We start from the raw sequence: 17,407 nt of genomic DNA, 5'->3' as shown, positions 1-17,407 counted from the left end.
AAGAAGGGAGTGAGGCAAAAGACGGGAAATTACAGGCCGATTAGTCTGACCTCGGTCGTTGGTAAGATTTTAGAGTCCATTATTAAGGATGAGATTTCAGAATACTTGGAAGTGCATGGTAAAATAGGGCAAAGTCAGCATGGTTTCATCAAGGGGAGGTCATGCCTGACAAATCTGTTAGAATTATTTAAGGAGGTAATGAGTAGGTTAGACAAAAGGAGAGCCAATGGATGTTATCTACTTGGACTTCCAGAAGGCCTTTGACAAGGTGCCGCACAGGAGGCTGCTCAGTAAGATAAGAGCCCATGGTGTTTGAGGCAAGGTACTAGCATGGATAGAAGATTGGCTGTCTGGCAGGAGGCAGAGAGTGGGGATAAGGGGGTCCTTCTCAGGATGGCGGCTGGAGACTAGTGGAGTTCCGCAGCAGTCAGTGTTGGGACCACAACTTTTCACTTTATACATTAATGATCTAGATGAAGGAACTGAGGGCATCCTGGCTAAGTTTGCAGATGATACAAAGATAGATGGAGGGACAGGTAGTATTGAGGAGGCGGGGAGGCTGCAGAAGGATTTGGACAGGTTAGGAGAATGGGCAAAGAAGTGGCAGATGGAATATAACGTGGGGAAGTGTGAGGTCATGCACTTTGGTAGGAAGAATAGAGACTTAGACTATTTTCTAAATGGGGAGAGAATTCAGAAATCTGGAGTGCCAAGGGACTTGGGAGTCCTAGTCCAGGATTCTCTTAAGGTTAACTTGCAGGTTGACGTGGTAGTTTGGAAGGCAAATGCAATGTTGGCATTTATTTTGAGAGGACTAGAATATAAAAGCAGGGATGTACTGCTGAGGCTTTATAAGGCTCTGGTCAGACCACGTTTAAAATATCATGAGCAATTTTGAGTCCCGTATCTCAGGAAGGATGTGCTGGCCCTGGAGAGGGTCCAGAGGAGGTTCACAAGAATGATCCCAGGAATGAAAGGCTTAACATATGAGGAACGTTTGAAGACTCTGGGTCTATACTCAGTGGAGTTTAGAAGGATGAGGGGGGATCTGATTGAAACTTACAGAATACTGAAAGGCCTGGATAGAGTGGACCTTGGGAAGATGTTTCCATTAGTAGGAGAGACTAGGACCCGAGGGCACAACCTCAGAGTAAAGGGAAGACCTTTTAGAACAGAGATGAGGAGAAGCTTCTTTAGCCAGAGAGTGATGAATCTATGGAATTCATTGCCACAGAAGGCTGTGGAGGCCAGGTCATTGAGGGTATTTAAGACTGAGATAGATAGGTTCTTGATTGGTAAGGGGATCAAAGGTTACGGGGAGAAGGCGGGAGAATGGGGTTGAGAAACTTATCAGCCATGATTGAATGGCGGAGCAGACTCGATGGCCTGAATGGCCTAATTTCTGCTCCTATGTCTTATGGTCTTATGGGAAGGGTAAGTGGGGGTTGAGATAGGGGTATTTAGCATTGTCAAAGAATGAGGTGAGGGCTGCGGGCATTGTTGGGAAGGGTTTGAAGGGAATGGACATTGTCGGGAAGGGTTTGAAGGGAGTGGGCATTGTCGGGAAGGGTTTGAGTGGAGGGGTGAGCATTGTTGGGAGAGGGTTTGAGAGGTGAGCATAATTGAGAGGTTGAATAGGGTGAGCCACTGTCTGGGGTGTGGGAGAAGGGATGTGCATAGTCGGGGGTGCAAGAATGAGCTTTGCTGGGAAGGGGGTTTTGGGGGGTTGTTTTTCTTCCAGATGCGGCTCCCAATATTAATCACTGTGTCATGCTTGAGGTTAACAGTGGGAGAAGAATGGGGTAAATATCTCGGTAAGTGTAGTGCATCTAGCTCAAGTCTCTGAAACTCAGGTCAGCGTCAGAGACATTCTCAGGATCGGGCAGTGTAATTCTACCCATTGGAAGTTTAAACTTTCTAGGTAAATAACGTGCGTGTGCACAGGTCAAGACTTCCTCTGAATCCTGATGTGCAACAGCGGTGAGCGTCTCAACATTCAGTGCTCTTGCCATTGGATGATTTGGGCTGTCAACTTCAATTAAATAAAACAGTATCTAGCACACAAACTCGAAAGAAAAACTGACAAAAATGGCAGTAAACAAACAAAATGAAACATTCAAGCACAAGATGATTACAATGCAGTCTAGTTACATTCCCATAAAAAGTAATGGTGGTGCGTCAAAAGCTAGAGTTCCTTGGATGAGTAAAGAAATTAAAATGAGAACTGAACAAGCATAACAACAGAATTAGGTATTCTAACTCAGAAAGCCAGGCAGTGAAGGATAGAAGTGGAGCCTGGTCTTAACGGCCCGAATCTTCTGAGGATCAGCAATCACTGTTGGATTGCTGCTCCGCTCCTACTTTTCTGCGCCATGACTCTGTTCTGCATCTCTGTCTGAGTCTTTCGATCTCAGCTTCTTCAGAAATGCAGAGCGGTCTTCCATCGAACTGCTTCCTCGTAGCACTAGATTGTTGGGGTGGGGGGGCATTCTGGTAAGTGTTCACTAACATACTGAAAAGCATTGGGACATTTAAACAGCCTCTGTGTTAGTGAATAAGTGTATGGGTAAATGGGTGAGAAATGGGCGAATGGATGAATGTGCAGGTGGGCAGGGAGGAAGGCGGGCAGGATGGGTGAGTGGATCGGTGGTTAGTCAACTCTGGTTGGGGACTAATTGGGAGGGTGGGGAGTCTGGTAGTGGGGGCTGGTCAGATCAGGTTGGGTGGTGGGGGGGGAAATCAGTGGTCCTGGGGGAGAGTCAGAGGGTTGGGGGGGTAGTCAGAGGGGAAGTGAGGATATGAGTTGTATAATTATCCAGGAGTTAGACTAGGATTTTTCTGTCGAACATTTCCGGGGTAACTATCCAGTTAAGCAAGTCGCAACCGTCCAAAGTCTCTGGCTCTAACTCAGAGCCAAAGACATTTTCGGAGGGTCCAAGGGAGCAGGAGAATTGCCCATTGAAAGTTCAAACTTCCTGGGCAATTCCCATGGAGTCAGTGTGTCGGAATTTCCACAGAGTCCAGAAGCGCATTTTAGTGGTATGTCTGGTCTCCAACAATCTGGACACTGGAAGATCTGGGCATATACACTTACAAAATTTTATTTACAGAGACACACTTTGCATATCATACATTTCCAAACCAACAATCTCAGTTTTAGCCTATTCCTATATAACTCTTTTGAGTACAAACATGTTTCCATCTGCTCCTATTCAGATGAAGTTACATTGTTTCATAGTTTGCCATTGTGAGATTTGAACTCTTGATACTCTTTTGAGTAAACCTGTTTCCATCTGTTTCAGATGAAGTTGCATTGTTTCATAGTTTGCCATTGTGAGATTTGAACTCTTGATGCTGTTAGCTGAAACCTCTTTCGAGTATGCTGTTAGCTGAAGAAGTTACATTGTTTCATAGTTTGCCATTGTGAGATTTGAACTCTTGATCTTGGAGTTACAAACCCAGTACCATAACCACTTGGCTATTTAGGCCAAGTAAATATCACCATGTTCAATGTAACTCTTTCGAGTACAAACCCGTTTCCATCTGTTTCAGATGAAGTTACATTGTTTCATAGTTTGCCATTGTGAGATTTGAACTCTTGATACTCTTTTGAGTAAACCTGTTTCCATCTGTTTCAGATGAAGTTACATTGTTTCATAGTTTGCCATTGTGAGATTTGAACTCTTGATACTCTTTTGAGTAAACCTGTTTCCATCTGTTTCAGATGAAGTTACATTGTTTCATAGTTTGCCATTGTGAGATTTGAACTCTTGATCTTGGGGTTACAAGCCCAATACCATAACCACTTGGCTATATGAGCACAGGCGAATCCCCAGTTAATGCCCACCACCTGAATACAATTAATACAGAATCAACCCTGGGACTAATAATACAAATGAAATTCAAGCAACAGTAGATATGGAGGGAAAGCTAGGGAATTAGGAAAGCTAAGGCAGGCTAAAGATTGGCAGGTAAAATGAAGATAGTGATGAATTTTATGAACATAAAATGTAAAGGAATGGTTAAGAAAAGAGTAGGGCAGTTTGAAGATGAAATAGAAGAATGAAGGAATGACAAATTCAAATGAAACTTAGCTCAGTTTTTACAGATGAGTATGATCATGGGCATGAAAAAATACAAAAAAAGGTGGAACGATGAAACGAGATAGCTATAAATTTGCAGGCGGTTCTAACTTAGTTCTGATGAAAAGTCATCAACCCTAAACATGACCACTGTTTCTCTTTTCTGGATTTCACTTAAAATAAATGAATTACTTACATTTTACACTTAACAGCATGCTGCCTGACTTGCAGAGTATTTCCAAATTTTCTGTTTTTATTTCTGAAGGCATGAATGCTGTGTCAGAGAGGAAATAGCAAAAATCTGACCACGTTTTTTCGAATATCCTTGGTTGTGGCAGATTACTGAAAGGTTGGCATTCAACACCTCTGTTCAAAAACAGAGAAAAGGATAAACCATGCAAAAATACAGAACATCGAGCATAAAATCAGTGGTGGATAAACTTTTGGAGGCCTTAAATAGGGGATAAATTTGGTAATCATCCAGAAAGATGTGGATTTATTATGGATAGCCAGCATGGATTGGTACCCAGAAAGTTGTAGATGTTCCATTGTTGAATATATTTAAGGCAGAGATAGACAGATTTATTTTTGGCCTCTCTGGGAATCAAGGGATGTGGGAAGGGGGCGGGAAAGTGGAGCCGAGGCCGAAGATCAGCTATGATCATACTGAATGACAGGGCAGGCTTGATAGGCTGTATGATCTGGTCCTACTCCTATTTCTTTTGTTCTTATGAATCCATGTTTGGTGTCTTACTTTGTGCAAGATGCCATAGTCATAGGAAGGGTGCAACAGAGGTTCACCAAGATGATTGCAGGGATGGGAGACTGTATCTATGAAGATAGGCTGGAGAAACTGGGACTCTCTTACACTACTCATTACTCCTACTCCCATAACGCTACAGAAAGATGAGAGGATAGCTGATAGTGATGTTCAGATGGATAAGAAATTATGGTGAGATAAATCAAGGAAAATTATTTCTACTGTTTGGTGGTGCAGTAATCATAGAGCATAAATTCATCAATAGAGCAAAGTAAGAATTTAGAACATTTCTTTAAATGCAGTCATTAGTACATGGAGTGCTCTACCAGAAATAATGATGAAAATAGATCCATAGACTTTCAAAATTGAAATGGATAGATATTTCACAATGAAAATTTTTAAATGTCATGGGAAAATTAGGACAAATTGTACTGCTCTTTAATAGTATTGGCAAAGGCATGATGCACCAAATAAATGGCCGCCTTCTGTGGTGCCTAATTTTTTGATTCTACCGTTTTCAATGGAAATATTTGTGGGTTTATTTTGTCATATTTTTCCTTGATCACTTACAATAAATTACTTACATTTTACACTTAACAGCATGCTTTTTGGAACAGAACAATCCACTGAAGCTGAAAGAATAAAAAATTACAATTAACTTTTAAAAGAGATCTGATAATTTTCAGTAATAAAAACTTAGAATGACAGAATCTACTGCACAGAAACAGGCCATTCAGCCTAACTGTTCTATGCCACCATTTATCCTCCACCTACACAAGCCTCCTTTCATCCCTCCTCATTTATCTCTATTGGCATATCTGTCTATTCCTTTATTTTACATGTGCTAATCTAGCTTCACTTTCATACAGCAGAGATGATTAAAATGGATTTCGCTCTCCACAGATGCCTGACCTGATGAGTATTTCCACCATTTTCTCTCTTTATTTCAGATTTCCAGTCAGCATCAGCGATATTTTACTTTTGTATTAGTGTACAATTCATTGTCATTTCTCTTCCAGGAATGTACACTTTGAGGAAATTCTGCTCTTCTCATACACAATTTCAATAAATTTCAAGGAACAGCACTTAATCTTTTGATTAGGCACTTTACAACCTCTTGAATTCAACACTGAATTCAACAATTTCAGAATGTGCATCCCTAAGCTTTGCCAGTCCAGAGGTAGGTCATTGACCAGAAACATTTGTTAATTGTGTTTAACTGTGTACAGGTGGTGGACATTAATTGAGGATTCATTTGTATTTCAATAATTAGGAACAGGGGTGGCGTGGTGATGATGTCACTGATCTGGTAATCCAGAAGCCGAGGGTAATGTTCTGGGCACGTGGGTTCAAATCTCACCACACCAGCTGCTGGATTTTTTAGTTCAATTCATAAATCAGAAATATAAAGCTAGTCTCAGTAATGGTGACCATGACAACTATCATTGATTTTTGTAAAAGCCCATCTGATTCATTAATACCCTTTGGGAAAGGAAATCGCCATGCTTACCCGATCCGGCTATTTTGATTCCAGACCCACAGCAATGTGGTTGACTCTTAAATGCCCTCTGAAATAGCCTAGAAAGATATTCAGTTCAGGGGCAGTTAGGGATGAGCAACAAATGCTGGACTTGCCAGTGATGCCCACATTCCGTGAAAGAATATATTGGAAGAGACTGAAACTGTAGCTGTTGGCTGAGGAGGTGGATGTTTGTAATGTGTATCTCTGTGAATAATTGCTTATAAAAAAGTGTATAATGATGAGGTTTCAAGTCTATCCTTCGCCACCTAACTTTCTGGAGTATAACAGCATTAATTTTGTTTCTCTCTCCATAGACGCTGAGTATTTCTACCATTTACTCTTTCTTATTTCTGATTTCCCTGTAGATAAGAGTTAAGGCTTAAGTTTCAAGTTCAAGTACCTATCTGCAAAATAAATTGTGATGCTTGGAAGCATTCTGTAATATCAGTGGCACATAATTGGTATCTCACTTAATTTATAGAATTCCCACAAAATTTTCTTTTAACACTGCAATAGACGGGAGAGATGGCAACAATGTCACGTTATCACATACAGGTTTCTGTCATAAAATCATGTAACCGATATTACAATCTTTGGCTTATTGACAGCATTATTGGCAGCCTCTGAATTAGAAGGTGCAGGGTTTGAATCTAACTCCAAACTTGAGTGAAGATTGGATCTCCAAATCTGAATTCTAGGTTGGCATCAAATGAGATGACCCCTCTGATGGGTGTGGATAGTGCGAGTTTGTGTGAGACAGTAAACCCTCCCACTGTTTAACCAAGCACCCTATCAGCTAATATCAAGATGGTTACAACCATGGATGAAGCATTCATAACAAAAACAGAAATACCTGGAAAAACTCAGCAGGTCTGGCAGCATCGGCAGAGATGAACAAAGTTGACGTTTCGAGTCCTCATGACCCTTCAACAGAACTAAGTAAAAATAGGAGAGGGGTGAAATATAAGCTGGTTTAAGGGCGGGGGGCGGGGGAGCGGAAGTGATGGGGGGGGTGGTGGTTGTAGGGACAAGCAAGCAGTGATAGGAGCAGATAATCAAAAGATGTCACAAACAAAAGAACAAAGAGGTGTTGAAGGTGGTGATATTATCTAAAAGAATGTGCTAATTAAGAATGGATGGCAGGACACCCAAGGTACAGATAGCTCTAGTGGGGGTGGGGTGAAATAAGACTAAAAGGGCATAAAAGGTATAGATTTAAAAATTATGGAAATAGGTGGGAAAAGAAAAATCCAAATAAATTATTGGAAAGAACAAAAGGGAGGGGGAAGAAATGGAAAGGGGTGGGGATGGAGGAGGGAGTTCAAGATCTAGAGTTGTTGAACTCAATATTCAGTCCGGAAGGCTGTAAATTGCCTAGTTGGAAGATGAGGTGCTGTTCCTCCAGTTTGCGCTGAGCTTCACTGGAACAATGCAGCAAGCCAAGGACAGACATGTGGGCAAGAGAGCAGGGTGGAGTGTTAAAATGTTAAGCGACAGGGAGGTCTGGGTCATTCTTGCGGATAGACCGAAGGTGTTCTGCAAAGCGGTCGACCAGTCTGCATTTGGTCTGTCCAATGTAGAGGAGACCACATTGGGAGCAACGAATGCAGTAGACTAAGTTGGGGGAAATGCAAGTGAAATGCTGCTTCACTTGAAAGGAGTGTTTGGGCCCTTGGACGGTGAGGAGAGAGGAAGTGAAGGGGCAGGTGTTTGCACATTTTGCATATGCATGGGGAGGTGCCGTAAGTGGGGGTTGAAGAGTAGGGGGTGATGGAGGAGTGGACCAGGGTCCTGGAGGGAGTGATCCCTACGGAATGCCGCTGGTGGGGGGGGGGTTGAAAGGAAGATGTGTTTGGTGATGGCATCATGCTGGAGTTGGCGGAAATGGTGGAGGCTGGTGGGGTGATAAGTGAGGACAAGGGGGACCCTATCATGTTTCTGGGAGGGAGGAGAAGGCGTGAGGGCAGATGCGCGGGAGATGGGCCGGACACGGTTGAGGACCCTGTCAACGACCGTGGGTGGAAAACCTCGGTTAAGGAAGAAGGAGGACATGTCAGAGGAACTGTTTTTGAAGGTAGCATCATCAGAACAGATGCTAAGGAGGTGAAGGAACTGAGAGAATGGGATGGAGTCCTTACAGGAAGCAGGGTGTGAGGAGCTGTAGTCGAGGTAGCTGTGGGAGTTGGTAGGCTTGTAATGGATATTGGTGGACAGTCTATCACCAGAAATTGAGACAGAGAGGTCAAGGAAGGGAAGGGAAGTGTCAGAGATGGACCATGTGAAAATGATGGAGGGGTGGAGATTGGAAGCAAAATTAATAAATTTTTCCAGGTACCGACGAGAGCATGAAACAGCACCGAAGTAATCATCGATGTACCGGAGAAAGAGTTGTGGGAGGTGGCCGGGGTAGGACTGGAACAAGGAATGTTCCACATACCCCATAAAGAGACAGGCATAGCTGGAGCCCATGCAGGTACCCATAGCCACACCTTTTATTTGGAGGAAGTGAGAGGAGTTAAAGGAGAAATTGTTCAGTGTGAGAACATGTTCAGCCAGACAGAGGAGAGTAGTGGTGGATGGGGGTTGTGTGGGCCTCTGTTCGAGGAAGAAGCTAAGAGCCCTCAGACCATCCTGGTGGGGGATGGAGGTGTAGAGGGATTGGACATCCATGGTGAAGAGGAGGCGGTTGGGGCCAGGGAAATGCTCTCATCGGGACCTGGAAAAATTTATTAATTTTACTTCCAATCTCCACCCCTCCATCAATTTCACATGGTCCATCTCTGACACTTCCCTTCCCTTCCTTGACCTCTCTGTCTCAATTTCTGATGATAGACTGTCCACCAATATCCATTACAAGCCTACCGACTCCCACAGCTACCTCGACTACAGCTCCTCACACCCCGCTTCCTGTAAGGACTCCATCCCATTCTCTCAGTTCCTTCGCCTCCGTTGCATCTGTTCTGATGATGCTACCTTCAAAAACATTTCCTCTGACATGTCCTCCTTCTTCCTTAACCAAGGTTTTCCACCCACGGTCATTGACAGGGTCCTCAACCGTGTCCGGCCCATCTCCCGCGCATCTGCCCTCATGCCTTCTCCTCCCTCCCAGAAACATGATAGGGTCCCCCTTGACCTCACTTATTACCCCACCAGCCTCCGCATTCAAAGGTCATCCTCCGCCATTTCCGCCAACTCCAGCATGATGCCACCACCAAACACATCTTCCCTTCACCCCCCCTGACAGCATTCCATAGGGATCGTTCCCTCCGGGCCACCCTGGTCCACTCCTCCATCACCTGCTACTCCTCAGCCCCCTCCTATGGCACCACTCCATGACCATGCAAAAGATGCAACACCTGCCCCTTCACTTCCTCTCTCCTCACCAAGGGCCCAAACACTCCTTTCAAGTGAAGCAGCATTTCACTTGCATTTCCCCCAATTTAGTCTACTGCATTCGTTGCTCCCAATGCGGTCTCCTCTACATTGGACAGACCAAACTGGGCGACCGCTTTGCAGAACACCTTCGGTCTGTCGCAAGAATGACCCAGACCTCCCTGTCGCTTGCCATTTTAACACTCCACCCTGCTCTCTTGCCTACATGTCTGTCCTTGGCTTGCTGCATTGTTCCAGTGAAGCTCAACGCAAACTGGAGGAACAGCACCTCATCTTCCGACTAGGCACTTTACAGCCTTCCGGACTGAATATTGAGTTCAACAACTTTAGATCTTGAACTCCCTCCTCCATCCCCACCCCCTTTCCATTTCTTCCCCCTCCCTTTTGTTCTTTCCAATAATTTATTTGGATTTTTCTTTTCCCACCTATTTCTATAATTTTTGAATCTATACCTTTTATGCCCTTATAGTCTTATTTCACCCCACCCCCACTAGAGCTATCTGTACCTTGGGTGTCCTGCCATCCATTCTTAATTAGCACATTCTTTTAGATAATATCACCACCTTCAACACTTCTTTGGTCTTTTGTCTGTGACATCATTTGATTATCTGCTCCTATCACTGCTTGCTTGTCCCTACAACCACCCCACCCCCTTCTCTCTCCCCACTCCCCCCCCCCCACCCAACCCACCCCACACCCTCCACCCCCTCATCCCACCTGAAACCAGCTTATATTTCACCCTTCTCCTATTTTTACTTAGTTCTGTTGAAGGTCATGAGGACTCGAAACGTCAACTTTGTTCTTCTTCGCCGATGCTGCCAGACCTGCTGAGTTTTTCCAGGTATTTCTGTTTTTGTTTTGGATTTCCAGCATCTGCAGTTTTTTGTTTTTATCTCTGTGATGAAGCATTCATGTTGTGGACTATCACACAGTTAATCAGCCTCTGATCCTTCTATTCCAATACCTCATTGTGAAGATATGAAAACAATGATAATGCTTGTAATCACAAAGATTATGTGGTTAGTAAAAATAGTCTATTTTTCATAACAGGAAGAAAGTTACCTAGTTCATTTTGCTCATACTATATTTGCTAGTGTGATTAACTAAACAGGACTCACAAAGGACACAAGATCCACCTAGTGGTATAACAGGATACTTGAAATTGATCTATGTTGCCTATCTATAGCTAAATATCAGCAAATTTGGCTAAAACAGGAATAATATTGCAGCCATTCTTGGGCTTGAAATTCCTAATGGGCATAGAGACATACAACAAAGTATAATACTACACAATACTACACAGTGAAACATACCATGCTGATTAGCTTTTATATAATAATCTTTTGAGACATTACCTTTGGCAGAGAGGATTCTATTGTAGTGGGATGCCATATGAGTCTGTGTTAAGTAAGGGTCCATCAAATTCCTGGAAGGACCTGAACTGTAAGCTGTAAGGACAAAGACCGATTGCATTACATACTAAAACAAATCTGAAATGCTTTTAAAATCAGGAATAATGATTACAAGTAAATTTGAGGCATTGTGCCTAAACATTAATTTATTCTTAAGGTTCAAGGATAAGACTTCATCAGGTTTTCCACCTTAATTACTTTAGGAACACAGACTTAGGAGTAGGACATTCAGCCCACGAGCATGCTCTGCCATTCAATTAGATCACAAATTATCTGAGCAACAAAAACTGCATTTATATTGCATCTTTAATGTAGTAGAATGTTCCATGGCACTTTACAAGAGCGATATCAAATATTTGACAAGGTGATAAGGGCAGATGACCAGCAGTCACATGGGATGCCATTTGTTTTTTTGATTAGGGCTGTGTCAGTGTTGTGATGTGGCAGAAACCTTTTTGGAGGTTTCAAAGATAGAGTTGCGAGAGAGGCAAAGAGACAACACATTTAAGGACTTTGGAGAGGAAATGGATGTTGGAGATGGGATGGGGTACTTTGTAGGAACAGAGGAGTTATGGATGGGTAATGATGACCAATTTGAAGAGGAGGGGGTCAGTACTTTGTACTAATGTCACTGGACTAGCAATCCAGAGGCCCAGGCTACTGCTCTGAGAACATGGGTTCAAATCCCACCACGGCAGCTGGTGAAATTTAAATTCAATTAATAAAATCTGGAATATAATACTAGTGTTAGTAATGGTGACCATGAAACTCTCATCGATTGTTGTAAAACCCATCTGGTTCACTAATTCTCTTTAGGGAAGGAAATCTGCCATGCTTACCTGGTCTGGCCTACATGTGATTCCAGACCCACAGCAAAGTGGTTGACTCTTAACTGTTCTCTGAAATGGCCTAGCAAGCCATTGAGTTCAAGGGAAATTAGGGATGGGCAACAAATGCTGGCCTTGGCAATGATGCCCACATCCCATGAAAGAATAAATAAAAAAATATATAAATTGGGGGTCAGAAAGGGAAGTTGGGTGGTCAGCAGTTTAGTGGGAATAGAGTTCAGGAAACAAGAGGTGGGTCTCCTGGACATGATAAACACAGAAACAGCATGATGGAAGATAGGAAAGAAACTGGAAAAAAAAATGTGGGTTCAGGGTTAAGGCTGAGGGAATCTTAGGGGAAATTTGGCTTGGTGGGCTAAGTGAATGAAGGGAAGCAGCAGAGGCAGCTGAAAAGATGGTCTCAATTTTAGTAACAAAGAAGTCCATGAGTTCCTTGCTGTTATGACAGATGCAGTTGGTAAAGCGGAATTATTTTAAAAATCCCAGAGGGAAACTTTAAACAATTGGTAAAACAAATAATTTTAAGTGTTATGTTTGAGATGCGACTCTAATCTCAGGAATCAGACCACTAGTTCTTGAGGTTTTACATTAAACTAAATGAAACATTTTATTAATTTACATAGCTTAAAATATATGTACACATGGCTACAAATTATTACAATCATAACTTTTAACAAATTCCCAAACTAATCTCCATTAAGGCAACAGCAATCCATAGACTTAACCAGACACCAGGCAAAGCATTTTCACCTTACGAATTCAAAATGAGGTTCTTTCCACTGAGGAACCAGTTAGAGGCTTGCTACTGCCTTTTGATCTTACATTGCTTCTGCCCTGCACACCCGAAAACTACTGAAGTTATACCTACCACCACTGATTGAATCCAAATTCTCATTGTCTCACCAGTCTCTTTGAACTTTCCCTTTTAACGATGAAACCCCATTCATTGTACCAATTTTGTTAGTAATATAAACATATGGCTTGGTATCTACTAGAAAGGAGTCAAGTTTTCACCCCATTTCTTGAATGCTCTATTCAAAAAATGCAAATGCACACTATCTCTCTTACATATCAAAACTAGTACATATCAAAGCACCCAGACTAGCTGGCTTTAATCCACTTAAGACATACCTGCAGACTAAACCTCATTTTTAAAAGAAAAATATTTTCCAAAATATTATATACATTAATAGCTTCATGACACTTGCACTTGTTGGTGCTGATAGTAGAAGGAGTGGGGGAGGGAAAGGGGAAAAGAGAGGTTTACAAAAAGATAATTTGTCGTGGAGAAGAGAAGTTACAGTCGAGAAGAGCAGAATTCAATAATGCTTTATGTTGTCTATCCACATCTGGTGCTAAATGGCTAACACATGGCCCAAATTTTCTGGGTCGTCGGAGATTGGATGTGCAACCCAATGGATGTTGGGACCCTGCGGAAGAACTGACATGCTTACCGCTGTGGGAATTGCCCGGAAGATTTGAACTTTCGATGGGCAATTCTCCTACTCCCTGGACCCTCTGCGAATGTCTCTGATTCTGATTAGTTACCTAGGAAATGTTGGACAGAAAAACACTAGTCTAACTCCTGATTCCCTCCAATCACTCACACTGTCACTCCACCCACCCCCCCAACTCCCCCTTTGATCCTCGACTATGACCCCAACTCCCCAGCTACCCCTACTCCCAGACTATCCCTGACTGAAGTACACCCCTGACCATCCCCCCGACCCTCCAATTCTTCCCCCAGCTCAACCCAACTATCCCTCCCAACCACTCTAATACCCACACCCAACCATCAGGTACCCCCCTACCAAACCTGACTACCACACCACCCAACCACACCTCTGACTTGACCTGACTAGCCCCCAACCTGACCACCCCTCCTGACACCTGACAATCTGAACAAAATAACCTCTGATTCACCTATCCACTCCCCACCTACTTACCCCTTCCCCACCTGCCACGCCACCCACTTACCAATCCAACCATTGACTATCCACTTACCTCGTCCACCCCATCCACTCACCTACTCACTAACACTCACGCCGGATGTTTAAGCTTACCTTATGGCAGCTAGAGCCATAAAAAGGGGGCATGTCCTGCTTGCCCGCGACTGTACAGTGCTGCAATGGAGTTCTTGGAGAGACACTGCATTCCGCATTTCTGGTAAAACTGGGTTTGGAAGACCCAGCAAGAAATGTTGAACTGTGTCAAGGCGTGGGAAAATTCGAGCAGAGTGGCAATCTGATGATCATTGCTGCTCCTCGGAAGATCTGGGCCTATAAAACTTCCTAGGCATCACAAAGGCATTATAAAGCAAAGTATGGGAACCTGAGAGGGAGCTCAGATTGGAGGGAAGCTAAACTGGTAACAGGAAGTAGAAAAGTAGTAAACAAAATTAGAAGGCAGATGAAACAAAAGCAAGCATCAAATATGGTCAGAATGTGGAATAATGCTAAAAAGACAAAGTTAAGGGCACTCCATCTGAATGCACACAGCATTCGCAACAAGGTAGATGATTTGAAGGGCAAATAGAGGTCAATGGGTAGGATTTAATTGCCATTGCGGAGACGTAGTTAGTGTGACCAGGATTGGGAACTGAACATTTCGGGATATTTGTCATTTAGGAAGGATAGGCAAAAAGAAAAAGGGGATGGGGTAACACTGTTAATAAGGGACGAGATCAGTACATTAGTGAGAGAGGATCTTAAATCGAAGGATCAAGATGTAGAATCAGTTTGGCGGAGCTAAGAAACAGCAAGGGGCAGCAGATATTGGTGGGACTTGTTTACAGGCCACAAACAGTAGTGGTAATGTTGGGCATGGTATAAAGCAGGAAATTAGAGCTGCATCTAACAAGATTAATACAGTAATAATGGGTGACTTCAATTTACATATAGACTGGGTAAACCTAATTAGATAAAAACAAAAAAACTGCGGATGCTGGAAATCCAAAACAAAAACAAAAACAGAATTACCTGGAAAAACTCAGCAGGTCTGGCAGCATCGGCGGAGAAGAAAAGAGTTGACGTTTCAAGTCCTCATGACCCTTCGACAGAACTTGAGTTCGAGTCCAAGAAAGAGTTGAAATATAAGCTGGTTTAAGGTGTGTGGGGGGGGCGGAGAGAGAGAGAGAGAGAGAGAGAAGTGGAGGGGGGTGTGGTTGTAGGGACAAACAAGCAGTGATAGAAGCAGATCATCAAAAGATGTCAACAACAATAGAACAAAAGAACACATAGGTGTTAAAGTTGGTGATATTATCTAAACGAATGTGCTAATTAAGAATGGATGGTAGGGCACTCAAGGTAAAGCTCTAGTGGGGGTGGGGAGAGCATAAAAGATTTTAAGGTATTTAAAAATAATGGAAATAGGTGGGACCTAATTAGCACTAATGGTATGGAGGATGACTTCCTGGATTGTCTATGAGATGGGTTTCTGCAGCAGTACGTTCAGGAACCAACTAGGGATCAGGCTATTTTAGATTTAGTATTATCTAATGAAAAAGGGCTAATCAATAGCCTTGCGGCAAAGCAGCCATTCAGAAATAGTGACCATAATATGATAGGGTTTTATATTAAGTTTGAAAGTGATATAGTTCATTCTGAAAAAAGGGTCCTATATCTGAACAAAGGAATTTAGGAAGGTATGAGGGGCAAGTTGGCTATGGTGGATTGGGAAAATACATTAAAAGATTTGATGGTAGACAGGCAATGGCTAGTATTTAAAGAAGTATTACATGGTTTACAGCAAACACACATTTCTCTAAGACACAAAAACCCAACTGGAAAGGTGAATCAACTATGGATAATAAAAGAAGTTAAAGATTACATTAGATCGAAGGAAGTGGCTTATAAAGTTGCTAGGAAAAGTGGTAAGCCTAAGGATTGGGAATAATTCAGAATCCAGCAAAGGATGACCAAGAAACTGATGAAGAAAGGGAAAACAGAATATGACTGCAAGGTAGCGAATAATATAAAGGCCGACCAAAAAAGCTTCTTTAGTGTGTGAAAAGGAAAAGATTAGCAAGGACAAATGTGGGTCCATTTCAGGCAGAGACAGGACAATTTATGCTAGAGAGTAGGGAAATGGCAGAGAAACTAAGCAATTACTTTGTGTCTGTCTTCACAGGGGAAGATACGGAAAATCCTCCAGAAACTCTACAGAACCTAGGGACTAGTGAAAATGAGGACTGAAAGAAATTAGTATAATGAGATAATACTCAAAAAATTAATGGGATTAAATGTTGATACATCTTCTGGACCAGATGTGCTGCATCCCAGAGTGTTGAAGGAGGTGGCTAAAGAGATAGTGGATGCACTGGTGGGTATCTTTCAAAATTCTACAGATTCTGGAAATGTTCCTGCAGACTGGAAAGTAGCAAATGTTATTTGCTATTTATGAAGGGAGGGAGTGAAAAACTGAGAACTACAGGCCTGTTAGTTTGATGTCAGTAATATGAAAAAATGCTAGAATCTGTTATAAAAGATATGATAACTAGACACTTGGAAAATAATTATATGGTTAGGCAGCATCAATATGAATCTATGAAAGGGAAATCATGTTTGACAAACCTGTTCAAGTTTTTTGAGGATGTTACTTGTAACATAGATGAAGGAGAACCAGTGGTTGTGGCATATTTGGATCTTCAGAACGTTTCGATAAGGTCCCACACAAGAGGTAGTAAACAAAATTAGAGCACATGGGATTGGGGGTAATATACTACTATGGGTTGAGGATTGGATAACAGACAGAAAACAGAGAGTAGAAATAAATGGATTATTCTCAAGATGGCAGGCTGTTACTAGTGGGTACTGCAAGGATCAGTGCTTGGACCATCGCTGTTCACAATCTATATAAATGATTTGGATGTGGGGACCAAATATAATATTTCCAAATGTGATGACACAAACCTAGGTGGAAATATGAGTTGTGAGGAGGATGCAAGGAGGCTTCAAGGAACTTGGACAGGCTAAGTGAATGGGCAAGAACATGGCAGATGGAATATAATGTGAATGAGTGTGAAGTTATCCACTTTGGTTAAAAAAAAACAGAAAGACAGAGTATTCCTTAAATAGTGAGAGGTTGGGAAGAGTTGATGTACAAAGGTGTCCTTGTTCATGAGTCACTAAAACCTAGCAGGCAGGTGCCGAAGCAGTTAGGAAGGCAATTAATGTGTTGGCCTTCATCACAAGGGGATTTGAATGCAGGAATAAAGTCTTATAGCCTTGATGAGACTGCACCTGGAGCAGTGTGTACAGTTTTGGTCTATTTATCTAAGGCAGGGTGTATTTGCCATGGAGGGAATGCGATAGAGATTCACCAGAGTAATCCATGGGATTCAGCTGCTTCATCAATGACCTTACTTCCATTCTAAGGTCAGAGGTGGATGT

At 42.5% G+C, this 17,407-nt stretch overlaps 1 protein-coding gene across 2 annotated transcripts in view; it reads right to left on the bottom strand.

Annotated features, from left to right (window-relative positions):
• The window catches only part of spata7 (spermatogenesis associated 7), a 101,430-nt gene that overhangs the window by 65,392 nt on the left and 18,631 nt on the right, over positions 1-17,407 (bottom strand). For both annotated transcript variants that reach the window (XM_041213833.1, XM_041213835.1), the window contains exons 2-3: positions 11,113-11,205; positions 5,427-5,474 (exon numbers count right to left, since the gene is read on the bottom strand). In XM_041213833.1, coding sequence (XP_041069767.1) covers positions 5,427-5,474; positions 11,113-11,205 — 141 coding nt within the window. The remainder of the gene's footprint in view (positions 1-5,426; positions 5,475-11,112; positions 11,206-17,407) is intronic.

The sequence above is a fragment of the Carcharodon carcharias genome, chromosome 20 (genome assembly GCF_017639515.1).
Source record: "Carcharodon carcharias isolate sCarCar2 chromosome 20, sCarCar2.pri, whole genome shotgun sequence".
Lineage (NCBI taxonomy): Eukaryota > Metazoa > Chordata > Chondrichthyes > Lamniformes > Lamnidae > Carcharodon > Carcharodon carcharias.
This window is presented reverse-complemented; position numbering and strand designations above follow the sequence as displayed.